The 11,847-nt window shown below is 36.4% G+C and overlaps 1 protein-coding gene across 7 annotated transcripts in view; it reads right to left on the bottom strand.

Annotated features, from left to right (window-relative positions):
• LOC110448768 (MAM and LDL-receptor class A domain-containing protein 1-like) overlaps positions 1-11,847 on the bottom strand; it is a 97,949-nt gene that overhangs the window by 22,295 nt on the left and 63,807 nt on the right. For 4 of the 7 annotated variants that reach the window (XM_021495190.1, XM_021495189.1, XM_021495191.1 and 1 more), the window contains 6 exons: positions 10,941-11,070; positions 9,374-9,546; positions 7,824-7,905; positions 5,142-5,255; positions 2,989-3,086; positions 586-763 (listed from right to left, as the gene is read on the bottom strand). In XM_021495190.1, the coding sequence (XP_021350865.1) occupies positions 586-763; positions 2,989-3,086; positions 5,142-5,255; positions 7,824-7,905; positions 9,374-9,546; positions 10,941-11,070 (775 nt within the window). The remainder of the gene's footprint in view (positions 1-585; positions 764-2,988; positions 3,087-5,141; positions 5,256-7,823; positions 7,906-9,373; positions 9,547-10,940; positions 11,071-11,847) is intronic. The other 3 variants (XM_021495192.1, XM_021495194.1, XM_021495195.1) reach the window with 3 other exon arrangements.

Raw genomic sequence — 11,847 nt, 5'->3', positions numbered from 1 at the left:
CCTCTACATAACAGTGTATATCCCCATGTCAAATTTCAAGAAGAATCTCTTGGATTCTGAGATAAAGACTGTAGCTCTCATGATCTATTTACGGTACAGTGACCTGGACCTAAATAACATTTTAAACCCATTTTGATCTACATATCACAGTTTATCACCAAATCAAATTTCAACAAGATTGGTATTTTGGATTCTGAGATCATCTCCAGAAAACGAAAGTGTGGCTGGACAGACAGATAGACGTATAGACACCTGCATCTCTGATGTACCCCACCCTCACTCCCCATATAAAGAGTACCCTCCATCTTATCTGCAAATTAAAGACATATGTATTTTACTCCTACCAGCAAATCTGGTTTTCTGACCCCAAAGTCACATAATGAATAGATTGTTTACACATAAATCAATCAACACAATGTTAAATGGGGGTTTCAAAACAAGTCATCAGCTCACTTTCAATGGTTACCAACTCCTGAAAAAATTCTCATATAATGAATACGTTAATTATGGCCTGTGAGTATAAAATTGATCGGTAAAATCATGATTCTGATGGATGTTTGAAATTACCCGATTATCGCAACTTACAATTGGTACCCAAATCCACGTAAAACTCTGCAATTTCATATTGTATTCTAGGACCGGTGGCTTCAATGAAAGCGTACTTGTTTCCTTCAAATGCCGATGATGGCCCCGTATCATGGATAGGGAATGGCCATGTATCATCGTACCATGATCCAGGGCTAGGGGTGCTACTACTGTAGCCCTGCAAAAGATTTAGTAACATAAAATCAGAAAATTGTCTAAGCCTTATGGACAATTATGAAAATCAATGCTTTTACTTGACCATTTATCTATGCATACATCAATCATTAATCACCACTGTAGACCATATTGGACTCGTCCAGATCATTGCATGGAAATAATTATTTGGACAATACTATCAACTTGTACTTCTCACAGTTCTCCCTAGGCCATTAAGTAGATATGGAGTTGTATCGGCTTCGTGTGCAAATCCTCCCTACCACATCAGCTTAACTCATTCACCCCTGAACACACATTGGAACTCAAGTCAACTTCAAAGGTTGGAAAAGTTCATTATGAAATTTCCAGGGTGAATGAGTTAACTGGCCTGTATCACGTTAGACCATGAGACGTATCGCCTTGTTATTTGTACTGAATGGAGTCTTTTACATTATATTTTGACACCGATTAAATCACAAGGCTGCCCTAGTCTAGCAATGACCACCACTGGTCAGTTGCAAGATGTCGTGTGCCGCAGGGGGCCAGTAATTAGCGGTGGAGGGGGACTTGAGGACATATTTGACAGGTGTTATTCACACATGATCAGTCAACCTTAAAGCAATCATGTCTGGGTCCTTTTAGCATGGTCAGTAGATGATCAATTTGAGGATTTAACAACTTTGTAAGACTTGGAAAACAAGAGCTGTAGTAGAACAGCATAGCTCGTCTATTAAAATCATTTTTGTAAAAAGTGCGAATAGTAATTGGGCCATTACAGGATGTCCCATCTTAGATAATGGATCAGGAAACTAGAATTACATTGTCAATGGCACACTCCCGCTATCCTCCCAAAGTAACCCCCAACACATCCCCACACGATTACCATAAGCAAAAATAAATTATTGTAAAATGTATGGCTCATGGTTAGGATCGTTACTCTCTCAACAATTATTATAATCTGAAAATAAAATGCCGGTGCACAACTACATAATATATACTGATCATTCAAGTGAAGTTTTAGTAAAATCTGCCTGTCTGTTAAGATAAAGTTTTTCGGACAATTTTACTGTAGACAACAGACATCCAGACAGGGTGGTTACAGTTAGTCCGAATTATTCTGACGTTTTATCGACTTTTTTCATATCTGTCTGTCGTCGATTAACGTCAGAACTCCGGCCCTCTATAATATGCGGAAAATATGCGACCCGCGCCTGGAGCGCACTTCAAACTGTCACTTTCACACACGTCGCACATGGATCAAAAGATCTATTCTTTATGCACTAGGTGGTATCAATAACATGTTTCAAAGATCATTACGAAAAGTATTTTCCAACGTTTTCTATACCAACCCATGTTTTTAATGGAAATTAGGCCATGAGCAATGTCACATGACTTGACGAGATCTCACGTTACCGAAGGTATTTCCCAACATTATGACGTAGGCTGGCGAGATTTTAGTCACATGGCATTAGAAGGCGGGGCTATCAAAAAACTAGAGTAAAACAGAGTAAGTTTGAAAAAATAGGTTTTTAGTGATTGGATTGGTTGTTTGAGGCATGTTATGTAGGTTCATCTTGTGCATTAAGAATAGATCTTTCGATCCATGTGCGACATGTGTGTGAAAGTGACGATTTGTTTCTAAAATATCAGTTTGAAGTGCCCTCTGGGCACGGGGCGCATATTTCTGACGTTAATCGACGACAGACCGATATGAAAAAAGTTGATAAAACGTCAGAATAATTCGGACTAGGTTCCAGTATACCCCCCAAACTTTGTTGCGGGAGGTATAAAAATATAACTACACCTGTAGTAGAGCTGCTACAATATATCGTGATATATTTTGAACACTGTACAGTACACAGTATTTTATGGGAGGTTAATGATACACCTAGGATATTCAGGGTTTTGTCGATTCCGATTTCAATCTGCTCAAGATTGGTTCAAGCATGTCTCTGACAGCTCCAGATTGGCATGTACTTGGAAATTCATGAATTATGTGAAACTTTATAAAATTATGCCTATTTTGGACCAAGTCTATTTACTGTTGTAATATTGCCATTAAAAAATTGCAATACATCTTTTCTCTTTGCTTCTATTGTTACTAATGTATTGTGCTACGTATCGAATCATGACGACAGTATGGAGATACGTATTGTGTTGTCATGTTAATGCATCATTCAGCCCTAGTAACCGGAGCCGTTTGTGTGATCAGTCCATCAAGTTGACAGTCTATTGTTGAAAACCTACCTGCTTTATAGTCCAATCAAAAGTGTCCACTTTTGGTTTGACCTGCTCCAGAAAACAGGAGGCTCCATCTTCAAATGTGCAGGTCACAGGAATACTCCCTGGTAAAATGAACAACCAAATGTAAAAATACTTCAGGGCCAATATAAATCTAATGTATAGTTTGTAATTTCTTTAATTAACTCATTCACTTCTGAAACCACATTTGAACTCGTCCATTTCAAAGGGTGGAATAGTTTATCATGAAATATCAGGGGAGACCGAGTTAATCTTACTATATTGGTGGTCACCCAAGATAACACTAAAATAAATATCCAGAAAACACAAACTGATCATAATTTGGTTAACTCATTCACCCCTGAAATTTCGTAATGAACTTTTCCAACCTTTGAATTGGAAGAGTTCAAATGTGTCTTCAGGGATTGAACAAGTTAATACAGTGAATTCAGAGATACTAGAAAAGACCTGTTCATTTTACTGCCGAATAACAGTCGAACCTCGTTATCTCGAAGTCAACGGTTTGGTGTAACTTCGAGTTATCCGAGTATACGAGTTAAGCGAGTTCCTATGCCGGGTTGGCATAAAGCTTGGGAAAGTGTTTGGTCCAATATGATTAATTAATGTTACAATAAACACACATTCTGTCTCCGACCTCGTGCTATGCGGATAGAAATTTCAATGCGGAAAATGAAAGTGCGCAAGTCTTTATACAAATCACTGTATTGGAGCGTACAGGTTGGATTGCTCAGTTGATTTCGACATTCCGAAATGGGTATGATGAATTAATCAGGAAACATATCCACATTTATAGACCCTAATGACACTGGACATCTCCTCAACACGACGTAGTCAACAATAATTATCGTATTGTTCCTATAATCTCTCAATTAATTATCATTGCAATACAAGCTCCTGTAAAAACATAAACCAACTAACCAGTCCTAGGGTGTGATTTTTACTGTGGAGCTTATTATTTTCTGGTTAGAATGTGTCGGCAGCTTTGGTGTAAATAAAGTGCCATTCAAATTGTTTACGGGCTCGCAGTAAGTACCAATTGTTGTTAATCAACATTGATGAAGTTTGTTTCTTTATTTGTACCACGGAATTAGATTAGAGGTAAAGGCAACTACCTCTTTGTGGGGGGCAAAATTTATTATGGTTTATAATGGCAAATGATACTTTGAATATTACATGTTAATAACTTGATTGGAATTATAACCTTGAGTTGACAGTTTGATACTTTGAAAATTTTGAGCCAGCCCTACTCCCAAGGGCTGTAGGGTGGGGCCCAAAGGAGTCAGTGTGCTAAAATTTCTTCATTTTCCTTGTTTAGAATCAGAGGTGCTAGTTTCAAATACTTTTTAGTCTGAAATCTGTATGCTAGATATTGAATAAGGTGGTTTTATTGTTTTTTGTCACTTTGAATAATATTTCTGTTTATGTTAAAAACAAAATCAACTCTATGTATAAATATATCAGGTGACTGTTAAGGCCCATTGGCCTCTTGTTATTACTAAGATTAAGAAGAGTTTTGGCCGGGACCGATGAAATACTTAGAGTTAAGCGGGGTCTTCGAGTTATACGAGTTCGAGATAACGAGGTTTGACTTTATACATTCATGTATATTCTTTACATTTCATCGAGTCAGAAGTCAAAGCCCCAACAAACATGTTGGATGGACAAGCATTAAACAAGAGGCCCAATGGGCCTGCATCACTCACCTGGTATTAATCTCACACTTGTAATCTTAAAGGTGGACTAAAATACAGTTACAGGCAGAATATCAGTGTGACCTTGAATCTCGAACAATGACATTAGCTTGAAAGTGGGTCAAGGTCATTCATTTGAACAAATGTGGTAGCCCTGATTGCTATAGGCCAAATATCAGTACCCTGGGCCTTTTGGTTATTGAGAAGAAGTTGTTTAAACATATTGGACCCCTGTGACCTTGAAAATGGATGAAGGTCAATTATTTGAACAAACTTGGTAGCCCTTCAACCTAGCATGCTTCTGGCCAAATATCATCACCCTAGGCCTTTTGCTTACTGAGAAGAAGTTGTTTAAAGTAAAATGTTGACGACGAACACCGCACCATGCCATAAAAGCTCACTTGGCCCTTCGGGCCAGGTGAGCTAAAAATCCTCCTGAACCCTTACCATCTGGGCTTTCACACATTACGCCCGTGAATCCTGCAACACAGGTGCAGACGAATCCTACAGCATTGTCATTGGTACAAGTTCCACCATTCCTGCAAGGCATTGCAGAGCATCCTGCAAGAAAATAAATCAGTTGTTAATCCTGAATTATTTTGACACTTTCAAGTTTCCAGCTAGAGAGCAAAACTCATTTTTTTGGAAATTGTTTTTATCACTGACTCGGTACCTAGCCAATATTCAGGGTTTGAGAACAATATTCAACCATATTAACTCGTTTAACCCTGAAATTTCATAATTAACTATTTGAACTTATGAATTAGAAGAGTTAAGATGTCTCTTCAGGGGTGAACGAGTTAAGGATCCCTGTTCTACAGCAGATATATTTTTTCATATATACAGTAACCTCCCCTTAATTTTGTTTAAGATACAAGAGGCCAAATGGGCCTGAATCGCTCACCTGGATTAATCTCACACTAGTAATCTTAAAAGTGGACTAAAATGCAGCTACAGGAAGAATATCAGTGTTTGATTCATAAGAGCCTATTAAAAGATTTAAACATATGACGCCTGTGACCTTGAATGTCGAACAAGATCATTAGGTTGAACAGAGTTTTAAGTCTTCCAACCCAGCATGCTTTTGGTAAAATATCATAACCCTGGACCTATTGGTTATACAGAACAAGTCATTTAAAGATTTAAAGATATATTGACCACTGTGACCTTGAATATGGGCGAAGGTCATTCATTTTGGCAAAATTGGTAGCCCTTCATCCCAGCCTGTTAATGACCAAATATCATCAGCCCCTGTGACCTTGAATATATGTTAAGGTCATTCATTTGAATAAACTTGGTTGCCCTTTATCCCAGCATGCTACTGGCCAAATATCATCATCCTAAGACTTTCGGTTATTGAGAAGAAGTTGTTTAAAGGTTTTAAACATATTTGACCCCTGTGACCTTGAAAATAGGTGAAGGTCATTTATTTGAACAAACTTGGTAGCCCTTCATCCTAGTTTGCTTCTGATCAAATATCATCACCCTAGGCTTTTTGGTTATTAAGAAGAAGTTGTTTAAAGTAAAATATTGACGCCAGACGACGGAAGCCAGACGGACGGACGACAGACGCTGCACCAAGGATAAGCTCACCTGGCCTATCATAGATATAGTCATGTCGGAGAAAAGTTTCCAATGCGTCTTTTACAGTTTTTGGCAGTGGTACTGGGATCCTTACCTCATTCACCCCTAAAATGCATTTGAACTCTTCCAATTCAAATGTTGAACTGGTTCATTATGAAATTTCAGGAGTGAATGAGTGATTATTAGCAGTGTTTGAAATAGCTTATTTAAAATTAGTTAAGTTATCAACAATGAATTGTTGAGCAATACTATTCCCGCTAATCATCCCAGAAAAAATTAAAGCTATAAAGTGGAAACGGATTTTCTATTTATAGTAACAGTGACCTTGACCTGTGACCTAAAGAATCAAGACAATGCAGGTTTATTTTCTTCTCAATGATGAGTTGCTGATCCTTCATCTTATTTAATTATTAAAATACCATAATTTCATATATTATATAATCATGATCAACCATTGAGGACTATGTTTCGATTTCCGCCGTCATATTATCACCCTTCAGGTCCATATAACCCACATATTCATTTCAACAACACTCCATTGTTGATAAATACTTAGCCTAAAAAAATACATTCAAACTTCCATAAATCAAACTTGAACAGATTTGAATATATCGATGTGTTAAATTTATGGCAAAGTCTGGATTTTTTTCATTAAGTAACATTATTAATATTCTTTTCTTAAATTGAGCTGTTTAAGTTGAATTTTCAAAAGGTTTCAAAATATCATCAAGGTGCGTTTGTTGTGAAAACAATGAAAATTAAAACTAATACATCAAAGTGAAAACATATTACCTTTACATTTACTGTGGCACAGACTTTGATAAACATAACAAATGTTAAATCGATAAGATCACCATGAAAACTGCAGTATATAAATAACATGTTACTCTTATTACTGATGTACTACAAATCCAATATTTATAAATCTTAAATTAGATTTCTTAGCCTGTATTTCGTCATTTAAAATCACATTTAGTCTCTTGTACATGTTTACAATGGTAGCATATTCCCGAGTCAAAGTTCCGATGTTTCATTTTTTTTGATGGTCCCGCAAAGATCAAAGTTTGACTGTATTAATACAGTATGTTACAATTCTTAATGCAATATGATGCTGTGAAATCACTAATTTTTGTGGGGTTTTAAAATTTCGTTGATTTAGTGACTACAAATCAATAACAAGTTTGACATATAGTTGTCTCTGTATCATGCGAGTACTCTTTATCCACGAATTAATGTAATCCACGATATGGCGTTTTTTTGGGGGGGAAATCACAAAATTTGGGCAACACAAAAATATGATTTCACAATATGCTTCAAAATACCAACTTGACAGCTGTTAAATCAACACTACAAAGGGTTCTTTGTGGTGTAGAATAAGTCTACTTGTAAATTCAAGGGTTTTCAAAGTAAACAATCAATCTTTTTTATCAATTTATCAAATGAAAGGCATAAATGCATTGAAAAGTGACATTTGTGCGACTATAAACCCAGATATGTATTTCTTTATTCTGGTTTAATCTTTCCTGTCACAGTTGTCTCCCTTACCACATGTTCCTGTTTTCAGTTCCACGTCGTCAATAGCAATGTCACCGCTCGAACCATCTCCTCGGACTCCAGTGATGTAGATCTTCAAAGGCAGAAATAATTAAAAGCAATCAGCAGAGATTGAAGATTAGGTTATTATGTTTTGGATGAGACTAGGAGACTATAGTTTGATCCCTTGGTGTACATCAAGAGAATCTTGAGGCCGCTTAAGGGCCAGGGTGCAGAGAACAAAAGTGAGCATAACCCAAGTATGGAGGATGCACTTTAATATACCGAGGCAAATAAAGAGTCGCTTTACATCCAAACATGATAAAGACCTAAGGTGGTCTGCTATTTTATCTCGAAAAGATGTCACAGTCCGCCCGTGTGAACAGTTGCTGCTTCAAGCCATGTCGGATTCCAACTGCTCTTCATTTTGCTTACAAATGCAACATTTGACACCGATAAAGTTATAATATTCATTCTGCAAGGGCTATACCCCAAACCTTTTGGCTGCAATGGGATGCATACCTCACGATAAAATACATATTGCGATACAATGCTTATAATATACGTTACCTATCATGATACAAATATGATTGAGTGCTGGAGTTTATCGAGTTTTTGTCATAGTAAAGACTATCAATATATATTTTTGAATAATTTTTAGTATTTTTGGGTATGACTGCACAGTAGACCACATCTTTACTGAAGGATTCAAAAAATATCAGTACACTTTTTTTTAGAATTTGATGAAAATTGATTGATAATTGAAATACTGTTGTATCACGATAGAGGCAAACAAAACAATTTGATACAATACACCAGAAAGTATCGTGATATGAAATGATATATCATTGCAGCCCTACCAGGCAATTATAAAATCTATACAATCTTACGACCCTGTTTTTGAATTCTGACAAATCCTATCAACCCTTACCAGCATACTTAGTTGCAACCATTTTAGATCTGATGACATGTATCCAAGCTGGTCAATTTTAATAAACCGACGTCAGAATTTTTTGGAAGTATGTATGATGGAGTCAATATTAATGTATACAAGCTACATGTACCGGTACATTACCAGGGTTTTTGCTAGGTGTTCTTAGGGTCCGATAGAGGGACCCATTCCCAATTGAAAAATGACACTGCATTTTCAAAATTTCAGTCTTTATTTGTCCAATGGGATTAAAAAGCATGTTTATACAGGTTTCCAGTCGTTATAATTGTGCAATGTTCAAAATATTACCATCCACGAAGGAGCATTCAAAATACATAAATAGCGAAAATTTGAAATTAAATAAACAAAAGCATTGAAAATTTATGTTTATTTATTGCCATACATTTTACTGTAAGAAACAGCTACAGTATTAATGTAGAGGACATTTTGCTAATCACATTATTTTTATACAATTGTGGGATCATTGATAATATTTTCGAATTTTTGTCAAATGCTGGCAATATTTTCCGAATTCCTGCTCGGGGGCACTTTCCCAAAATAGCTGGGAAAACCCTCAATTTCAAAAGGAGGCAATAAGTGGTATTTCCCCATAATGCATCACTGTACAAACCTGTCCATTGTTCATAGCAGGGATTTGCACAGATGCCGTCTCCCAGTTGTTTCCCTGCTTTCCAGCTCTTGACCACAATGTCATAACCTGCTGACTGTCCAAGTGAGAAATCTCAAGACTGCCAATGTGGAATCCATACATGTGATAGGCAAAGGACAGACAGCACTGAGCAGCTGTAAGCACACATCAAAATAAACATATACCACAAGAATTTCTTCTGTTAAGCTAAAAGGTCTGCTCAAGAGTACATACAGGTTGATTTATGTTTGAAGAAATATCATGTTTCAACTCATTCTCCCCTGAAATTTCATAATGAACAATTCCAAGCTTATAAATGGAAGAATTCAAATATGTCTTCAGGGGTGAATGAATTCAATATACAGCATGTAAGTAGTCTAAATATTATCCAATATATTAGGTTTGTGTAAGGGATTGTTTCTACAAGCAGTTGACTTGTACGTTCACTTATATCTGTTGTTCAAGCATAAATTGTACCCCAAAAACTATCAAGTTTCTGTTTTACCTCCATTAAATATACCCCCTACCAAAAACAGTACAGATTTCTTTTTACAACAATAAATATTGACCTTGAAAACTTTTTAAACCCCCAATGCACATCTACATAAGTGTATATTCCCTCTACATAACAGTGTATATCCCCTCTACATAACAGTGTATATCACCTCTACAAAACAGTGTATATCCCCTCTACATAACCGTGTATATCCCCTCTACACAACAGTGTATATCCCCTCTCCATAACAGTGTATATCACCTCTACATAACAGTGTATATCCCCTCTCCATAACAGTGTATATCACCTCTACAAAACAGTGTATATCCCCTCTACATAACGGTGTATATCCCCTCTACATAAATGTATATCACCTCTACATAAGTGTATATCCCCTCTACATAACAGTATATATCTCCTCTCCATAACAGTGTATATTCCCTCTACATAACAGTCTATATCCCCTCTACATAACAGTGTAGATCCCCTCTACATAACAGTGTATATTCCCTCTACATAACAGTGTATATCCCCATGTCAAATTTCAAGAAGAATCTCTTGGAGTCTGAGATAAAGACTGTAGCTCTCATGATCTATTTTCGGTACAGTGACCTTGACCTAAATAACATTTTAAACCCATTTTGATCTACATATCACAGTTTATCACCAAATCAAATTTCAACAAGATTGGTATTTTGGTTTCTGAGATTATCTCAGGAAATGAAAGTGTGGCTGGATGGATTGATTGATGTATAGACACCTGCATCTCTGATGTACCCAACCCTCACTCCCCATATAAAGAGCATCCCCTATCTTATCTGCAAAATTAAAGACAAATGTATTTTAATAAATGGATTGTTTACACATAAATCAATCAACACAACGTTAAAAATGGGGGTTTAAAAACATGTCATCAGCTCACTTACAATGGTTACCAACTCCTGAAAAGTTCTCATATAATGAATACGTTAATTATGGCCTGTGAGTATAAAATTGACCGGTAAAGTCATGATTCTGATGGATGTTTGAAAACATCCGATTATCGCAACTTACAATTGGTACCCAAATCCACGTAAAACTGTGCAATATCATATTCTATCCTAGGACCGGAGGCATCAATGAAAGCGTACTTGTTTCCTTCAAATGCTGATGATGGCCCCGTAACAGGGCTAGAGGTGCTACCCTGTAAAAGATTTAGTAACATAAAATAAGAAAATTGTCTAAGCCTTATGGATAATTATGAAAATCAATGCTTTTACTTGACCATTTATCTATGCATACATCAATCATTAATCACCACTGTAGACCATATTGGACTCGTCCAGATCATTGCATGGTAGAGTCTACTAAAGTTATAGGGATGAAAGGGTTAAATACTGTAAACAAACATTTTAGCGGTAAAACCTATTTTTGTATTCTTTAAATAATTGCACAAAATCATGATTTTGCCAATTTAAGTTCCTGTACATATTGTATCCATTTGCATATTTTGTTTGTGCGTCAAATCGTCAACATGTACTAATTTGCTTAAATTTGATGTGCTAAAATGTCGGTGTACTAAAATAAGTACGTTTACAGTAAATAATTTCAACTTGTACTTCTTGGGATTTTCCCTTGACCATTAAAGGGGCATCACGCTGAAGTAACTTTTTTTTTTGTCTTTTTTCCAAATACTACATAAATATATCAAGTGAGACTCCTTATGGAAAATGCCGATCGGATTTGGCTGAAATAGATTCATAAAAATGATTAAATCTAAGATAATCATCGGTATTTCTACCTGTCTGACCAACGTTTTGTTCAGGGATTTCCCTCTACTAGCGCATGCGCATAGCACACCATTTCTTTGTAAACAAAATGACTGGCCGTGTGAAGTAAGCCAAAGAAAAGTGTTGTACCGTGTCAGCTACGAAGCGAATAGTTGCCAAATGGTCAAAAGATAGCGCAAGGGGTACGTTAC

Source organism: Mizuhopecten yessoensis, unplaced genomic scaffold (assembly GCF_002113885.1).
Source record: "Mizuhopecten yessoensis strain PY_sf001 unplaced genomic scaffold, ASM211388v2 scaffold4259, whole genome shotgun sequence".
NCBI lineage: Eukaryota > Metazoa > Mollusca > Bivalvia > Pectinida > Pectinidae > Mizuhopecten > Mizuhopecten yessoensis.
Note: the sequence above shows the minus strand (reverse complement) of the source record. Positions and strands in the feature narration are given on the sequence as shown.